The sequence below is a fragment of the Littorina saxatilis genome, linkage group LG6 (genome assembly GCF_037325665.1).
Source record: "Littorina saxatilis isolate snail1 linkage group LG6, US_GU_Lsax_2.0, whole genome shotgun sequence".
Taxonomy (NCBI): Eukaryota; Metazoa; Mollusca; class Gastropoda; order Littorinimorpha; family Littorinidae; genus Littorina; species Littorina saxatilis.
This window is the reverse complement of record NC_090250.1, coordinates 42,644,153-42,664,152: the sequence shown is the minus strand read 5'-3', so window position 1 is coordinate 42,664,152 and position 20,000 is coordinate 42,644,153. Positions and strand designations below refer to the sequence as shown.

Here is a 20,000-nt window from a genome sequence, read left to right as displayed (position 1 = left end):
AGTTCATTTCAATCTCGTCCACCTGCTAGACTGCGATCACTGCTTCAAACGGTTTAGACGACAATTCTGCGCCAGATAGGGGAAATTAGTGGGGAATTTCCCCGGGGTAGGTTCTTACGAGGAGGGCCGACCGTCGCGGGAATATGTCATTTGAAATTTTCCTCCTGGCCAATTCCAGCCTTGCATTGCAATTTGGGGAAATGAACCATCAGCGAAAGGAGCACAGCAGAGTGACAAAAAGTCGCTCATTTTATTCTGCAGCGTATGGTGCCAAAAAGCAAGTAAGATTCTAAGCTTGGACATGGTTTGACGTCAAAGGGAGGGATAAAGGTGCATGTGCTCGCACGGTTATAGCGGCTACAAGTCAAAAACATCAGCTTTCAATGGCAGCTTTGGTGGTTTTGTTGCTTTTGATGGTTTTGTTGCGGAGTTTCAAATTTGATTCGTCAAAGGCAAGAATAGTGCATTGGGCTAAAGCAGTTACGAGTCAAAATTATCATCCCTCAATGACTGTTTGATAGCTCTGTTTTCTTCTTGTGCTTTATATCAAACTGAGGTCGAACGTCTTCCCACCCCATACTAACTACCCTCGAAAGAAAACAAAGCATCACCACATCTCTCTCTCTCTCTCTCTCTCTCTCTCTCTCTCTCTCTCTCTCTCTCTCTCTCTCTCTCTCTCTCTCTCTCTCTCTCTCTCTCCTTCCCCCTTACCGCTTATCTATCTCTCTCTCATTGAAACCGTGTCCCTGGTTTTTCATACTTGATATTCGTTTTTTGTCAAAACACCCAACACAATATCCGTAACATTTACCCAACACTATCTGCAGATACCAAGCTTCTCTCTTCGTCACAAGAAAGCATCAGAAAAGGGACAGAACCGCAGCCGCCAGGGCAAAGGACAAGAACGGTAACCGCGCCATGCCTTCCGGTTCCTCGGTTATGAGCCCAATCTGCTTTTCTCCTCCGATTTCGTTCCCTAGAGGTCGCGAGTGTGCTCTCTGCTTTGTAACGATGGATGAGCGGTAACATCTGTTCCCCGTGTGTGAACAGCGTGGTGGTCCGGGTCCTGAAGGGATCATGGGATGCGACAAGACCGTGACTGCTTGCTGTGGTGAGTTGCAATTTTTAGATTAATTAATTACAAAACTAATTCATCAAAATAAATCCCAGTGAGCACAGAGAGCACCCAGGCTGTTCATTACATTAATTTTAGTCAAGTTTTGACTAAATGTTTTAACATAGAGGGGGAATCGAGACGAGGGTCGTGGTGTATGTGTGTGTGTGTGTGTGTGTGTGTGTGTGTGTGTGTGTGTGTGTGTGTATGTGTGTGTGTGTGTGTATGTGTGTGTGTGTATGTGTGTGTGTGTGTGTGTGTGTGTGTGTGTGTGTGTGTTTGTCTGTCTGTCTGTCTGTCTGTCTGTCTGTGCGTGTGTGTGTGTAGAGCGATTCAGACCAAACTACTGAACCGATCTTTATGAAATTTGACATGAGAGTTCCTGGGAATGATATCCCCGGACGTTTTTTTCTTTTTTTCGATAAATGTCCTTGATGACGTCATATCCGGCTTTTTGTGAAAGTTGAGGCGGCACTGTCACACCCTCATTTTTCAATCAAATTGATTGAAATTTTTGTAAAGCAATCTTCGACAAAGGCCGGACTTTGGTATTGCATTTCAGCTTGGTGGCTTACAAATTAATTAATGACTTTGGTCATTAAAAATCTGAAAATTGTAATTAACATTATTTTTTTTATATAAAACGATCCAAAATTACGTTCATCTTATTCTACATTATTTCTTGGTTCCAAAAACATATAAATATGTTATATTTGGATTGAACACAAGCTCTGAAAATTAAAAATATAAAAATTATGATCAAAATTAAATTTCCGAAATCGATTTAAAAACACTTTCATCTTATTCCTTGTCGGTTCCTGATTCCAAAAACATATAGATATGATATGTTTGGATTAAAAACACGCTCAGAAAGTTAAAACGAAGAGAGGTACAGAAAAGTGTGCTATGCAGCACAGCGAAACCACTACCGCACTGAACAGGCTCGTCAGTTTCACTCCGTTATGCACAAGCGGCGGACTACGGTCATTGTCAAAAAATGCAGTGCGTTCAGTTTCATTCTGTGAGTTCCACAGCTTGACTAAGTGTAGTAATTTCGCCTTACGCGACTTGTTTTTTGGTATGTGACCAAGTGGATGGATGGTCTTATCCCACGCAAAAGCCTGACCAGAAACAGGCGTAGGAGTTCAGATGGTCATCAATAAAATACTAGTATATTCAATTATTCATTTATTCGTCTATTTTGGTATGGGAAAAAATCATCAAAATTTACAAACATAACTAAGGTATCCCTAAGGTACCCCATTAATATTCTGGACCAGTATTAGTTCCAGACAGTCCTATGGGCAAGAGCGTGCCAAAATATTACGCAAGTAACAGAATGTAGGAGAGTCACACAGTGTTTTGGTATGCAAGTCCAAATTTCTTTGAATAAACATTCTAAATTTCATGGGCACATTATCCGTACTTGTAGGTATGATCACAGTGAGTAGAAGTTAACGCACAGTGAAAACTTTACTGTTCACACAGGAATGGACTGTGTGTGTTTTGTGTCACACTTCTTTACAATTCACACTGTGTTCAAAATTGAGCGTGTTAAAAGGGGAACCCTTTTATTTGGAGTGAAGAGACTTGACAAACATGTCCGGAAAGTGTGAAGACTTCTTCGGGGTTTACGGGGCTTTTCTTCTTCTTCTGCGTTCGTGGGCTGAAACTCCCACGTACACTCGTGTTTTTTGCACAAGTGGAATTTTACGTGTATGACCGGTTTTTACCCCGCCATTTAGGCAGCAATACGCCGTTTTCGGAGGAAGCATGCTGGGTATTTTCGTGTTTCTATAACCCACCGAACTCTGACATGGATTACAGGATCTTTTTCGTGCGCACTTGGTCTTGTGCTTGCGTGTACACACGGGGGTGTTCGGACACCGAGGAGAGTCTGCACACAAAGTTGACTCTGAGAAATAAATCTCTCGCCGAACGTGGGGACGAACTCACGCTGACAGCGGCCAACTGGATACAAATCCAGCGCGCTACCGACTGAGCTACATCCCCGCCCCTTACGGGGCTTTGAGACGGCTGAATCTAGCCCAAACGGATTCTAGCAAATTCTTCATTATCGGTTTCTAAATACACTACACTCTTATAAGTTGTTCGCTGCCTTGCAACAGCAATCTCTCCTCTTAACTTCTCACACGTATCCATTTCAAGGATCTAAAAGATAAGGCTACAGTGAACTCTCTTGACGATCCAGACTCAGTGACCTGCAACACAGGATTCGTTAGCCCCACTACTGTTCTTCTTTTTTCTTTTTTTTTTTTAAATTCTAAAAAGATTCCATTACTTTTTTTTTGATTGTTTTTTTTTTATTCCATTACTGAAGAAGGAGTTTTTACTCCGAAATATTTATTTCATTTTGGTGTTTGGGTGTTATTTTTTATTCAAATTCTAAAAAGAATTAAAAAAAGCCAAACCATGGTTAAAAAGAATCACCAGAAACAGCCTTGGTAATTCTTATCTTGTCAATGGCTCTTTGGGGATGATCAACATTTTTGAAAATAAAAACTGACAATAACCTGATTGTTTTCATCCATTCATTCATTTCCCCCGACGATAACGCTCTCTGGGTCAGGGGATTACAAAAGTTTGTCAAACTATTGCACACAAACTACCACGATTTTTTAAAAAGGAAACTGTTCGTGTATACTCTGAAACCATGCGATATATAGAACTAACAGATAGGGCCCTTGGAATCTGCCATACTTCGAATGAAGTGCATCTCTCAATGAATCTGTGCTCTCTCTCTCCCCCATCTCTCTCTCTCCCCCCCTCTCCCCCCCCCTCTCTCTCTCTCTCTCTCTCTCTCTTTCTCTCTCTCTCTCTCAGTAACTGTCTGTATGTCTGTCTGTCTGTCTCTGTCTGTCTGTCTCTCTTTCAGTAACTGTCTGTCTCTCTGTCTCTCTCTGTCTCTGTCTCTCTGTCTGTCTCTCTGTCTCTGTCTCTGTCTCTCTCTCTCTCTCTTCGTTCTGATTATTTTCATATTGATCATATCTGTCCATAAAGCATCAGTGTTTCATAACGCAAGAATGTATGTATAGCCTACAACGTGTATATAGTCCTGTGAATAGTTTTTCTGCCTTTTTATTTTTTTATTTTTTAGTGTCATGCTTATCTTTTGTAATTGTTTTACGTTTGTATATATGTATTTAAGATTAGAATAGTCCCTCTCTGGGCGAGGGCTGGTTGAAAAGAAGCTCGTTTATATTGCTTATGCCACAACCCTCGTAAAATAAAATTTGATTTGATTTGATTTGATTTGATTTGATCTCTCTCTCTCTCTCGTCACTAAACGTGCGTGTGAGTCGAAGTTGCAGGGATCAACACTAGTTCATACTCTACGATCCGATGATGGAAGCGGGAATTCAAACCTTGGGAAAAGAGGAACAACTCTGACAAGCCAACAAGTTTTTTGAAAAGAAATTCAAACGTGTTAAACCCAGAACGACTTTCTCCTTCATGACAAAGACAGTTCCCCCAACAAGATAAGGACCGTAACTCAAATTCCAGAAGATCTCAACAAGTTTTTCCTTCACCACCCTACACCCTGACATCGCTCCCTTTTTCTGCTGGTTATACTTTTTCTTGAAGAACAGACTTACTCCGATGAAGTTTCACCGCATCTAGGATCTCGCAAAAGCTGTGAAATCAGCGCCCAACACCATCCTCAGAGAGAACTATCCCAAGGCATTTTCGCGACGGTGCATCGCAGTAGGAGACGATTACTTCGAAGGTGTCCTGTAATCCTGGGTAGGTGGGTCAAACAGTATCTACGAAAACCACATTTCACTATTTTGTTTGGATCATATCTCGTATCATTGTTCCTAAAATAAACATCATTGAAACTTTGAACACCTGACCAATCTGATGATTAGTCTTTGTCTTCTTAAGACTTTTATATTGTTAAAGTATGACATTTTCCCGCCCTCTTCAGTACTACAATAATACAAACTATGAAACGGATAGACACATACAATATCTGTTCGTGTGTTATAATTTAGTGTTTGCAGTAGAAAGCTTAATAACGGGCACCACTGAGGCAGCGTTCTTAAAGTCTTCAGTCATACTGGATCCCAGACAGTCGCACGTGACACACAGGAAGGACTAGAAACAGAACGTCGACGTATAAGACCTAATAGGCTTCTGACCTAAGACATACACACATTCCTTTACCCTCACCTCCTGCCCTTACCACCACCTCACAGCTAATTAAGCCAGTCTTTTCAAAGGCTTGGCTGCGCTTTTTTCAAAACACCACACCGAAGCCGAAAGCCTAAATGACTGCAGGAAGTAAGGTTCCATTCCCCATGGTACGGTTTTTAGCGACGAAAACCCTCATACATTTTCAGGGAGCCCCTTGTTTGTGGACTTGGCGGACTGGGGCCGGCGTTGGAATGCTAATGCCGCTTTAGAATGAAAGCGGGGAGGTGGGAATAGTGCGAGTGGACGAGGGATGGAAGGTAGGGGAGATAGAGGCAGTATGGGTAAGCGAGTGGTGGATGGAAGGTTAAGGGGAGATGGAGGCAGTATGGGTAAGCGAGTGGTGGATGGAAGGGGAGATGGAGGCAGTATGGGTAGGCGAGTGGTGGAAGATAGGGGAGATGGAGGCATTGTTGGTTATAGAGGGGTGGATGGCAGAGGGTTAAATTGTCTTCTCATGTACCGTAGATCAAAGTACTATACTGGGCCAGTCTGATTTGGGGAAACGGCGCATTGGTCTGGAATACCGCCATTCCTTCCTAGCCCCTCGCTTTAATCATGTCTGCCTTTTGGAAATACACTCTTCATTGTACCACCCAGCCAGAAAATTGAAAAGGAGAAAAGCGTATTCCCTTCTGAAACCATGCTGCTGGACGCAGGAAGAATCGCTTAAGAAATGTAGATCAGGATTGAAAAAGTATGTCTTGTTCCCTTTGATACTCATTCCTTTCTAGGCGGAAGCGATTGGACGGTGAAGCGTGCACCATTCAACACAGAAATACAAGAGAAACGGGGGAATACTTAAGAAGTGGGCATATATGCATGAAATTCTCCTTTGTAAGTTGATTGTCCTGAAAAATCGGCTGGTTAAAAGACTTTTTATGCAAATGGACTTACTTCTTCCTTTGTAAGTGACTCGGATTTCCGATAAACCATAGACTCGTTGGACATTTGGTACGGCGCAGGTCTGATTAATTTTCTGAGGTGTGATCAGATTAAGCTATAGAAATAGACATCTAGCTCGTTATAGTGTGCAGTTATAAGGCTATTTTCCATTGTCATATTGATTTAAGATATATTATCAAGCATTGACATATACGTAAAGAACCAACAAAGAATCAGACACATTAATACCATGCAGGCTCATATCAAGAATCAGATTACCATTTTGATTTTGTAATCTAGCAAACCAGGTACGGTGATTGATAAACATAGTGCAATTAATAATTATCCCAAAACAAATGCAAAACCATTGCCAACTAATATTAAAAAAAAGTATTTTATCGTAAGTATAACATCTTTGTCAGCTGTCTACAACACAAAAATAAATATATTGCCTTATTTGTATAAGAGACACGTAATATCTCTGTCTGTCTGTCTGTCTGTCTGTCTGTCTGTCTGTCTGTCTCTCTCTCTCTCGGGACACACACACACACACACACACACACACACACACACACACACACACATACACACACACACACACACACACAAACACACACACACACTAATACTGAGTAATCCCAAGAAAGACATTTTATGCCACGCATTTTGCATCCCAATAAATAGACACCATAAAGTTATACACCGGTGCGAAGATGTACACTTCTGTAACTCCCTTAAAAGTGACAACCTCATTGCTCTACAGCATCTCTATGCGTGTTTCTTTTGTGTTTGGATTTGTTTGGGTTTCTTTTCCTTCCCGTCGTTTGCTTTGCTTTTGTGCTGAGTTTGATTTTTGACTCTGGTTTTGTATATATATATGTAAAATCTGTCCTTGCCTGTTACGTGTATAACATCGCAAAGCTGTCAAGCAAATATTTCCCAGGGTTGTTGGTTCAATTCAATGTGCATGTGGCATATATCACCATATAGTGACGTGCTTTTTATTACAAACCTTATTTTAGTGATCTGAAATTTGAAGCACAACAGAACTTTAAAAAGAATTGTAAACATTTTAACTTTTTTTTTCTGTACTTTTTAAAAAGACAAAAATCATTTATTTCATTTTTATTTGATTTCATAAGCATAGTCGAATGAGACAGAGCGCTTATGACACGATTCCAGAATCAAAGGGACGTAAGCGCTTTAAATAACGACAACAACAATAAATGCGAATTATGCAAAACAAGTCTCAACTTGCCGTTGTTTTCTACATTCAGAGCGCTTACACACGCTTTGCTTGTTCATTTTTTTTTTACTTTTTTTTTTACAGATAATCGGCCTATAATAATATCTGTTATTAATAGTCAAATTGCTGAGATAACCTTTTCTCTGATGAGCATAATGTCTTTTGTGACAGAATACTTTTTTTGTTAAACCAACAAACTCATGGTCCATTGGAGGACAGTGTAAATCTCAGTTTTGTATACATACTAATACTTACAGACGGGCAGAAAGACAACACACTGGAATTGCAGAAACGTAATCGTGTTTTCCTATCAAAAATCACAAGGAAGCAAGACATTTTTTAGCAAAATGCAACACAAAAAACTGGTAGAGGCAGAATAAAGTACAGAACGGAGGCTGTGCAACTCTGAAGGTCTTAAACCTTTCTAAGCTTGTCCTTTTTAAACCGTTTGAAAAATCTGATCTGAATAGCAGACAGAAACCAAATGACGCCGGAAATAAGATGTGTACGATAAGCAGGGAGCATCCGCCTTCGTCTGCTAGTTCTTAAGAAAGAGAGAGAGAGAGAGAGAACGAGAACGAGAGAGAGAGAACGAGAAAGAGAGAGAGAAAGAGAGAGAGAGAGAGAGAGAGAGAGTGGAGAGAGAGAGAGAGAGAGAGAGAGAGAGAGAGAGAGAGAGAGAGAGAGAGAGAGAGAGAGAGAGAGAGCACTGTTATATCTGCTTGAAATCAGAAACAGGCTTACAAAACAAAACAAAACCACGCAAAAAAGGATATGAAAAGCATCAAAAGGCGTTTGAAAGAATACCGGTTTTTTTGTTAAAATTTAATGTGTCAACATTCTCATTTTAAAAAGGAATCATGCGAGGGTCCGTTAACTGTTTGGTTGACCGTTACACACCCGGTTCAAAACGCGTTCGTCGTGAAGATGTCCCGGAGTTAAGAACCGTATTTCTTGTAAAAGATGACATCACATATTTTGATTGTTTGATGACACTGTTACAACAGTTTTTAATCTATAGCATGCGTAATTGTGGCCTTACAGATGTATCTAAACGTTAAAAAACAAACTCAAATGGCAACCAAACTGAACTGGTGCATATAACGCAGATTTGATGCAGACGTTTTCAGTCAATTGCGATTTCTTTTTTAACATCCTTTAGCCTGAAATTACAACTGCAATGCCCGAAGCATCCCCCTTGGAAGTACACACGTTGTTTTGCAACCTATTTTGTAAATGCGGCTTTCGAAGGAAATGAGCTAAACAAAATCATTGTTACTATTTTCAAATGAAACCGTGTATTTTCTGCCCCATTAGGTCAAGTCAAGTAAACGTGTTTCTCGCCAGTTGTTTCCTCCTAACTCTTCTTCTCCACATCCAACACAACTCACCGTGTTGCGGCCTTTTATGCTTCCAATCATAATTTTTTGAAAAGAAACAAAACAAATTCCTTTAACGATGGAGAAAAGCTGACTCCAAGGACTGCCCTGAACTTCGGAAAGTTACCAAAACGTGTATTACCAATTCCCGACAATATCTCAGAAATGTCTGAAATATGCGACCACGAGAAAGTAGAAACAAGAGCACTAGCTCCTGGTTGTTCTTAGAACTAACTAATGTTTGTGCTTTGAAGTACAAAGGGCGGTTTGAAGTGCACATCATCGATCAGTCAAACCACCACCGACATTAAATCAGAGTCGGCATCAAAAATGGACGCACTCGTTTGCTGTTAATACCAAAAAGAGCCCGGAACACGCCAAGAACATTATACACGACCGTAGAAACCGTCTATACACTGTCCAACACAAAAAACCAAGCTTCCCTACATGTTTCCAAAGGAGTAAAAGAGTCCGAAAGCAAGCAAAAGCTACAAGAACAAGGTCAAAGTTCTGGCTAGAAAAGGGAAGCAGCGGATCCACTCATCTGAAGACATCAGTCAACGTCAGATAGAGTGGGAGAACATCGTGTTATGTTATTGCAACGTGACACTCCCTTATTCTTCGTATTGAAGCGCTGTCTTTTTTCTTCCAGCATGCACCGCGCGGCGCCATCTTTTCCCGACTGACTTCCGGCGCCGCTTCCGGTCCATGCCCACTAAATCAGGTTTCCCATGGATGGCTCGCAATGTACTGATCTCTTTGATGCGGTGTTTGGACAATAAAGAAACCCTTGTCACGTGAATCAGAAGTCATGTGTGTCTGCCCGGTTCTCTGTTCGGCCCGAACACCAACTTGTCGGTCAGCGAGCGGGTTTCAAAGCGAAAGGGAGTCAAGAAACGGAACTTCAGGACAACTGCCAGACTGAAGAACTAGCGCATGATATTCATATTTGAAGAAGTGAGCTTCTTTTCCCAAAATACTAAAAGCAAGAAACTATAAAACAACTGGAAAACATTGCCGATGTAAATTAGGTTTTTTGGTTAAGATAATATTTCGCAAGACACCAGTTGATTTGTGCTAGTTTATTCTATAATGAATTTGTAAAGCGCCTGGAGCCAATTGATGGGACTCGCGCTATAGAAAAGTTATTTATTATTATTATTTATTATTATTATCATGATGGCTTGCATACAATACACTGACATCCAACCACACAGAAGATAAAGCTGGAACACACAGACACACAGAAGCACACACACAAGCACACACAAACACACACACACACACACACACACACACACACACACACACACACACACTCACTCACTCACTCACTCACTCATTTACTCTCTCACTCTCTCTTTCTCACTCACTCACTCTATCTTTCTCTCTCTGTCTCCATCCGGGCCTAACACAACGTACACTCCTTTTTCTTAGTTTTCGATTTTAATCTCTCTCTCTCTCTCTCTCTCTCTCTCTCTCTCTCTCTCTCTCACTCTCTCTCTCTCTCTCTCTCTCTCTCTCTCTCTCTCTCTCTCTCTCTCTCTCTCTCTCTCTCTCTCTCTCTCTCTCTCTCAATGAGCACTTTCTGTGTTTGGCTGATCGATTGAAACAATCTAAAAATGTAAATGAAGAAGTCTGTTGTTTAGATTAAAAGAATTTTGTATTCATAAATTGAAATCACAAGATTCATTTTCTATCCCAACTATTGCCGTACATGAAGTTGGAAAATTTATAGAAAACCTTTAGAATAATAAATCCATGAGGCCTGACAAAATCCCCCCGTCGTTGCTTAAATTAGCCCTACCGTACATAGTGGAATCCCTAACGTATGTGTATAATCTTTGCATTGAACAAAATAGTTTTCCTGATGCATTTAAAACGGCAAAGGTCGTTCCACTTCCTAAAAATAAAGATGTGTCTGACCCTAATAACTTCAGGCCAATTTCATTGCTTCCTATTTTATCAAAGCCTTTAGAGAAGCACATCCAGAAGAATCTTCTGAACTACATGGAATTGGAAAGGTGCAAATTATTTCACAACTTTCAATCTGGGTTTCGTCCGAAACATTCCTGTAGTACAGCTCTTTCATCACTATGTGATAACTGGCTATCGGCAATTAATCGTTCGGACATATCAGGGGCTGTATTTCTTGATTTTAAGAAAGCTTTTGATCTTGTAGATCACACATTACTTTTACATAAACTCGCATTGTACGTGAACAATCCCGCAACGTGTTCATAATTTCTTTAAATCATATCTTGTCAACAGAACACAGTATGTTTCTATAAACGGTAAAACCTCTCCCAAAGGATGTTTAAAGAGTGGAGTCCCTCAGGGGTCAGTTTTAGGGCCTATTTTGTTTTGTGTATTCATTAATGACCTCCCCCTTCATATATCTAATTCCAAAGTTAAAACAGATTTTTTTGCAGATGATTCGACGCTTCACACAAGCTATAGGACTGTTCAAGAAATTGAAGTTTCCTTACAGTCTAGTCTGAATGAAGTCAACAATTGGTGTAACCAGAATTTTATGATAGTGCACACAGGGAAGACAAAAAGCATGATTATTACAACAAGACAAAAACACCAGTCACGACCTCTTAAGTTAAATCTTTCTCTGGAATCACAACCTGTTCAGCAGGTAACGGAACATCTTGTTTTGGGTGTGATAGTCGATCAAGAATTAAAATGGCAATCTCATGTACATTATATTTGTCAAAAAGTATCCAAGAATTTGTTTCTGCTATCAAAGTTAAAGCAATAAGTCGATATCGCAACATTAAAACTATTTTATCATGCCCACATCTTATCCCATATTAATTACGCATCAACTCTTTGGGATGGCGTCTCTGATATTCACATGAAAAAATTAAACTCTCTACATCGTCGGGCAGCTAAAATCATGTTAAATGTTCCACAATTATCAGCTGATTTGAAGTTAAAGAATCTAAACTACCTGCCGCTAGTTAAACAGTTACAGTTTAATAAGACTGTAATGATGTACAAAGTATATCATGGCGAAGTGCCCAACTATATTCAGGACCTATTTCACAGAGTCACTGAAAGGTACGGGTCTATCAATTTTCTACCACCAATACCCAGGATTGATTTGTTCAAAACTAGTCAAGCCTTCTCTGGCTCTATGGTGTGGAACTCCATTCCGTCTGTAATAAGATCATTAACCTCACTAAAGAGTTTTAAACAAGCTCTGCATAATCATTATATGTCTACCTATATGGCTACTAGTCTTAACATGTGCAAGTAGCTGTCAACAATTGGCAAAGCTTTATGAATTACAAAAATATGTTCTTTATTACATGTATTATGTGGAATTTATGTTGCGATTTTTCATCATTCATCATCATCATCATCATCATCATCATCATCATCATCATCATCATCATCATCATCATCATCATCATCATCATCTTCATCTTCATCATCTTCATCATTTACACCATATAATCATTGTAAGCATTAGTGTAAACGTTGGTATTGTTTGAATTTTACCGTCGATCATTTTACATGTGCAACCTCAATTAACATGTTGCATGTTTCGCTTTTGATTTGTATGTTGCTTACTTTGTCATTTTGTTGTTTGTGTTTATTTGCTTGTTTGCTTACTTGTCGATTGTTTGCTGGGTCGTTCGTTTAATTTGTTTATTTGTCATGTTGCTTTACTTGTTTATCCATTATTAGACATTTGTATTAGAGGTAAGGACCGGTTGTAAGAAAAGGCGTCGCCTTAAACCTCTGTCCTTGAAAAATAAAGTTCCATCATCACCATCATCATCATCTATCTCTCTCTCTCTCTCTCTCTCTCTCTCTCTCTCTCTCTCTCTCTCTCTCTCTCTCTCTCTCTCTCTCACCTCAGTCAAAACAATCTGACTTTACTTATAATCCCTGCACTTTGCTTTTTAACCAGAACTATCAAAGTCAGCATGCACGCAGGCATCGTGCTTACATTTCCTCCACAGATTGTTTTGCTTTCTTTTCCTCGACTGGCAAAACTGACGCAATGTTTTTCATGTTAACTTTTGTTTGAAAAGGAGATGGAGCGTATCCGATCTCGCATTTAGCACTGATTGATGAAACGGACAAAGACAACACATCTAGTAAAGAAATATAACAAAGTCAACTCAATGGAAATGGGTCTTACTCAATGCAAGTGTAAGGACGGATGCACTTTATTTTCAGAAGTGGGAACCAAAATGACGGTAATGTAGGGAAATAGAGTATTAGAAAACTTGCACTTGCGAAATAGTGCGTCTTAATTTAAAAACTGGTTTTTTTTTTTACTTGTCTTTGTTTTTGGTTTTTAGCTTTTTTTCTACAGGCAGATTTCTTGTTTTTGGTTTGTTTTTCCTTTGGCAATTTCCAGCTCACTTATATGGCCCAGTGATTTATCTTTAGCTTTTTTTCCGTAAAAGAATTGAGGTTTTAGTTAAGAGGAGTTACATTGTACAGAAGTTACATTCTGTTGGTGGCCGGGTATCTTTGGACTATTCCTTTCATTGTTCATAAGAACAAGAATAAGAACAAGAACACGAAATGAATACATTTAACATAAAAGCTATCGGTAACTAAGTGGGTACACGCACACACTCTTTACAAAAACAGTGCTGTGACAGTAATTTTTTTAACGTGCCAAGGTGAACTAGGGATCGCGTGCAGCCTCGCATAATGGTAGGCAACTACCAAACCGAGACAAGCGAAACAGGCGAAGATCTGTTCAATACAAACGTTTGCGTCGGACAGTCAGAAGAGTGCCCTTGTGACACCAAAACAATGAGAGCAGACGACAACCACCAGGGCTGAGCAATACCTGATGCAAATCGAGCAGATTTCGGGCGAAAGACAAACCAGCTGCAAAACTCAAACAATGCAGCATCGTAGAAGACCTGCGGCTTTCAACTGCACCTTGGAGGTCCTGTGGTCTACAACTGGATTTATCGTGGAGACCAGTGCCATCATCTGAGCAGATGCGAACGGGAAAGAATAAAAAGTATAATGGAAAGATCCTCCAAGCACTCACCTGTTCCACGTGCTCCTGCTCTCTCCTCGGCTTCCTCATGGAGGTGGCTCTCTCCTTCAGTTTCTTGGCCTTTCGTTTTGCACGTGCTCCCCAGTATGTGTAGTTGACAGCCGCGTACTCCAGCAATGCGGCGAACACAAACACAAAGCACATCACCAGGTAAATGTCGATGGCTTTGACGTAAGAGATGCGTGGCAGTGATGACCTCACGCCGTTGCTTATTGTCGTCATTGTGAGCACAGTCGTGATTCCTGGAGGAATGGAAAGAAAGTAAGGTCTTCGATGAGGCAGTGAAGTACAATATTGTAATATATTGTAAAATGATGTTTTGCAAGTGATTGTAAAGACTGACTAGTCTTGTAGGTTGTGTTTTAATGCCATTTGTCTAGAGGGAGATACTGCAACACGGTGGCCCAGTGAGCGGGAGGTCGTGGGTTCGAACCCCGGCCGGGTCATACCTAAGACTTTGAAATTGGCAATCTAGTGGCTGCTCCGCCTGGCGTCTGGCATTAGGGGGTTAGTGCTAGGACTGGTTGGTCCGGTGTCAGAATAATGTGACTGGGTGAGACATGAAGCCTGTGCTGCGACTTCTGTCTTGTGTGTGGCGCACGTGTTAAACGATGTATAGTTTGATACCTCATAATTCAAGGGAAAACTAAACACGTATCATGCATACTTTTTACAGATGTACAGGGTGGGCCATAAAAAGTGTCCACATTTAATTTGTTAATATTTTTCCTGTAAAGTGATATTTTCTTTTCTGTTTCAGATAGAATTTGAGACAAGCATCTTAGAATTCTTTTAAAGCCTGAATGGATCGCATTCCAGTACAGGAAAGGACCAAAATCGTTGAACTTTACTTTGCTACCAATTCTGTGGTTCTCGCCCAGCGCGCTTTTCGGAGAGAGTTCCCTGGCACACACTGTCCATGTGCGAGAACTGTGAAGCGCCTCGTGGATAAATTCAGGAACACTGGTAGTCTCGCAGATAACAATAAATGACATAACCCTGAATTTATCCACGAGGCGCTTCACAGTTCTCGCACATGGACAGTGTGTGCCAGGGAACTCTCTCCGAAAAGCGCGCTGGGCGAGAACCACAGAATTGGTAGCAAAGTAAAGTTCAACGATTGTGGTCCTTTCCTGTACTGGAATGCGATCCATTCAGGCTTTAAAAAAATTCTAAGATGCTTGTCTCAAATTCTATCTGAAACAGAAAAGAAAATATCACTTTACAGGAAAAATATTAACAAATTAAATGTGGACACTTTTTATGGCCCACCCTGTAAGTCTGTAACAGCCATACTTGTTGGGATTAAATTGTTTGACACCATTCAATAAAACAAATCACATAACAGTTGTTAAGGAACAGTGGTTGGAAACGACTTCTACATGCAAGGTCCCTTGCTTTCGAATTGATATCTGTCCAATAAAAACAAAAACCACAAAAACTGATGCTTGTTGGTTTATTCTTCCTGTTTATTTTTGGATGCATTTGACAAATAGAACATCATCAGTCAGAGAGTACAGTACTTTTGACATAAAGTTTTCCTGCACGCTGCTACTCTGATTACGATTTGTGACCCTCCACCACGAAATGAGTCGCATGTCACCTCGCGCGGTTCTGCGCTAGGCTTAATATAAGTCCCTGGAGTGTCTGGTAACACAGGTTTATAACTCAAACAGTTTTCGCTCTTATCTAAAACGGGTTTCACCACTGGATAGAGCATAAAAAAGTATTTAGGAAAATGTAAAAATATGAAAATCATGCAAAGGTGACATGCGACTCATTCCGTGGTAGAGGGTCACACACACACACACACACACACACACACACACACACACACACACACACACACATACACACACACACACACACACACACACACACACACACACACACACACAAACACAATCATACCTCTTGCTCTACCTGTGTGTGTGTGTGTGTGTGTGTGTGTGTGTGCACGTGCGTGCGTGTGTGTGTGTGAGAGTGTGTGTGTGTGTATGTGTGTGTGTGTGTGTGTGTGCCTGTGTGTGTGTGTGTGTGTGTTTTCATCCGGTCTGGTCTCAGACAATAATTATGCCTGTGAGTGTATATTTTTCTTTTACTCAGCATGAGAGAGAGAGAGAGAGAGAGAGAGAGAGAGAGAGAGAGAGAGAGAGAGAGAGAGAGAGAGAGAGAGAGAGACACACACACAGAGACAGAGAGAGACACACAGACAGAGACAAAGACAGAGAGAGAGAGAGAGGCAGCCAGACAGAGATAAACCATTCAGATTACAGACAGACACAGACGGAGAGTTTGCACATGCAATCGCGCACAAGTGCAAATAAAATAATCCCTGCCCCGGTCTCCCCTCCCTCTTTCTATTTCCTCTGCCATTGCTTGACCTTTAACCAAGGCCGGAAGTAACCGATAAAGCGAGATGCATCTCTTTCAGGAAGATCAATTCAACAAAGCAAATCTCATTTGAACTTCCCCGTAGGTTATTTGTGCAGGGAAAGGAAGTTTGGCATCTTGCGTTTCTCTGCCCTATGCCATAAGTGATTTGTGACCCTCCACCACGGAATGAGTCGCATGTCACCTTTGCATGATTTTCATATTTTACATTTTCCTAAAGAGTTTTTTATGCTCTATCCAGTAGTGAAAACCGTTTTAGAAAAGAGAGAAAACTTTTCGAGTTATAAGCCTGTGGCTAAGGTGACTCTCACACTGTTACCAGACACCCCCCCGGACTTATATTAAGCCTAGCGCAGAACCGCGCGAGGTGACATGCGACTCCTTCCGTTGTGGAGGGTCACATTTGACAACAGCGTGCATCTTAAAAAAACCCACCTGTACATCTTGCAGAAAAAAAGACGAGGGGCCTTACACAGTTTAACCTTGCCAAAGTCTGGATGTTCCCGCAAATGTTGACATGTTATGCATGGACAGTTTACTTCCAGAAAAAAAAACTAACTCATTTTCAATGTGGAAAGGAAATGAGAGGTAAGAGAGAAAAAGAACGGGAAAATAAAAAGGCAAGGAAGGCTGCAGCAAAGTGAGGAAAGAAGAACTTATCAACGAAAAAACCGTTTGGAATTTTTAAAAATCTCAGACCTAGGTGGGAATAAATGTTGTGAGTAATGTCTATCAACGTTTCCATGGTTTCTTTGGTAGACATGTTCTGATTTATTCTTGTCAAAGCAATCTCTCTTTGGTAGATATTTTTTATTGGTTTTTATCACATTTTTCTATCAAAATATCACCCACAGACGACACAATGCGCTACTCAAGCAGACACTAGCAGTGGTCTCCGTTAAATATCTTTTTTTTCCCCAACTTTTAAAAAAGTATTTATTAACAACTTTTACGCCCACACCATTCCGCCCATCTCCGGTACAAGTATGCAGTAAAACAAATCCAAAAAAATCACAATATACTGCTATTGGCATTTACGGATTTTGATCGACCAGGCAATCAGAAAATGAAGTGCACTGTGCTAAAAACACACAGCCTAGATCCATCGATGCTAACCGTCGCCGTTTATTTGGGAGCATCGCCCAAAACTGTCTGCTCATACAAAAAAAAAAAAAAAACGAAAGGGGAGGGGGCGAGTCTTGGTGAAAGGTATAGTCTCGGTGACCAGGTCTCGTTGGTGTCGAGAAACGTCGAGAGGGGAGAGAGGGCGCTGCTGTGGAGGAAGGTTGTGTGTGTTTTGACGATCTAAATCAACTTCCTGTCAGTGATGAGCAAACTGCTTGCCTTTCTCGCAGACAATGAACAGACCCGCCCCTCCATTTGTACATCTCGCTTCCAATGTTTGGACAGCTCCGAAAATGCCTTTACTTACAAAGTATGCGTGTTTTGAAAAGGGGAGAAAGCCCACGACCACTTTCCAGCATACTTGCTATCGATTCCGCCCAGTAGTACCCATACCCTTTCGGAGGAAATGAATGCATTACATTGAATTTTGTCTCCGGAAACATTTGAATTGGAGTTTCCATTTCTCTGGAATAACATTTGTATAAGCACGGTTGAAGCGCCAAGGAGAATGAACCAGTCTGATTGGTACCTTGCCAGTTTTCTGACGGGAAATTACAACCAATGCAAGATGGCCGCCGCCGTATGAAACAGGTCACGACCTCGACTTGAAGTATTTTGTAAAGACTCTCTCTCTCTCTCTCTCTCTCTCTCTCTCTCTCTCTCTCTCTCTCTCTCTCTCTCTCTCTCTCTCTCTCTCTCTCTCTTTCTCTCTCTCTCTTTCTCTCTCTCTCTCTGAACATATTTTTGTTGTACTATTGCCACATGTTCGATTGCTACCAGCTTGTACTTATAATTACTTGCATAGTATGCATTTGATTTTATGAATAATCACATATGTATGCTCTTCATGCCTCATCATCATCATTATCATCATCATCATCATCATCATCATCATCATCATCGTCATCTTTATTATCACGTGCTGAAGTTTTCTGACCTCTTTTTGTTGGTAAACTTTTAAACTTTTTAATTTTTAATTTTTCAATTTTATCATTGTGTGTCTGTGCGTCCCAAGGACAGATTGTAAGAAAAGGCGTAGCCTTAAATCTTAATCCTTGTTAAATAAAGTTCAATTCAATTCAATTCAATTCTCTCTCTCTCTCTCTCTCTCTCTCTCTCTCTCTCTCTCTCTCTTTCTCTCTCACTCTGTGTAACTTATATAACAGGTCCTCTCTTACCTCTATGTATGAACACAAACTGACATCGCTTCATTTGTAGATAAGCAGCAGGGCCGGACTGGGCTAAGAGGAGGGGGGGGGGGTTGCCAGTGGTGGTCCAGGGGGATGTTCCCCCTAGCGGGGTCAAGGGGCAGAGCCCCTTGTGGGGGTCAGGGGGCGAAGCCCCCTGAAGCTTATGGGTAGGTCATATTCTGAGATAGGAAAATGGTCGCTCCTTGCATGAAACGGCAAAAATAAACAATAATAAATTTTTTTTTAAATAAGTGAGGTACATGTTTAGGCTAGGGGGGGGGGGGGTTGCGCAACCCCCATAACCCCCCCCCCCGGTAGTCCGGCCCTGAGCAGTACAGGCGTGCAAACTAACTAACTAACTAACCTAATAATAACTCACTTACTCATTTATTTACTTACTAACCAAAAACTGAATGAATTAATCTAGTAAATACGTAGATAAATAAATAGAAAATAAATAACTAACTAACTTGATAACATGACTTCGGGAAACAACACAAAATCTAAATAAACCGATCAAGTGCCATTAACTTAAGATTTGAAGTGAATCCAAACCCTCCTTTCAAACGAGTTTGCAGTCATCTGAAAACTCTCAGTATCAGACAATGACAATGTATTTAATTGAACAACACCAAAACGCAAGGAACAGTCACCGTTAAAACACACCCCAGTGTCAAGCCTTACGCAAGCATCGTGAGTGAAACTACTAGCACTACATATTCATATTCCCACACTGCATCTTGACTAGAAATACAACATCCAACTAATCGCTGTGCAAATCGAACGAGCCGGCTGCCCAACAGACTCAACACCACTGTGACACGTTGACCCCCTTCCCTGACCCCGCTTTGCACGACCCAGACAATCGCCAATGAAAGACCTCGTGGAAACAGCACGGCCAGAGAGCCTTCTCCCACTCTGCTGCCTTTGCGTGGAACTCTCTCCCTTACTCTATCCGACACTGCCAAACATTCTGTTCCTTCAAATCAAACCTTAAAACACACTTCTTCACCCAGTATTTTGATTAATTTTATTTCAACATGGTGCATTTTTGAATCAGGTGTTTGAATGTTTGAATGTTTTGCCTGTGTTAGTATGCTTGCAGATTGTATTGATGTAGTGTTTGAGTTTCGTTGTTCACTTGTGTGCTGAATGCTGCTGCACATGCTTTTGCTTTGCTTTGTATGTATTATGTATGTTTGTCATTGTAAAGCGCTTTGAGAATGTAAAGCGCTCTATAAATCTCCCATATTATTATTATTATTATTATTAAGATATACCCTAGATCGCCAAGGATATTCTGGTCATCTTCTGTCTCTCTTCGTGTCACTGGACCGAGTGACCACGTGCAAGATATACCCTAGATAGCCAAGGATATTCTGGTCATCTTCTGTCTCTCTTTGTG

The 20,000-nt window shown here is 40.9% G+C and overlaps 1 protein-coding gene across 1 annotated transcript in view; it reads right to left on the bottom strand.

Annotated features, from left to right (window-relative positions):
* Positions 1-20,000, bottom strand: part of LOC138968023 (gamma-aminobutyric acid receptor subunit beta-like) — a 160,982-nt gene that overhangs the window by 22,493 nt on the left and 118,489 nt on the right. Inside the window, exon 8 of the mRNA XM_070340584.1 lies at positions 13,887-14,128. Coding sequence (XP_070196685.1) covers positions 13,887-14,128 — 242 coding nt within the window. The remainder of the gene's footprint in view (positions 1-13,886; positions 14,129-20,000) is intronic.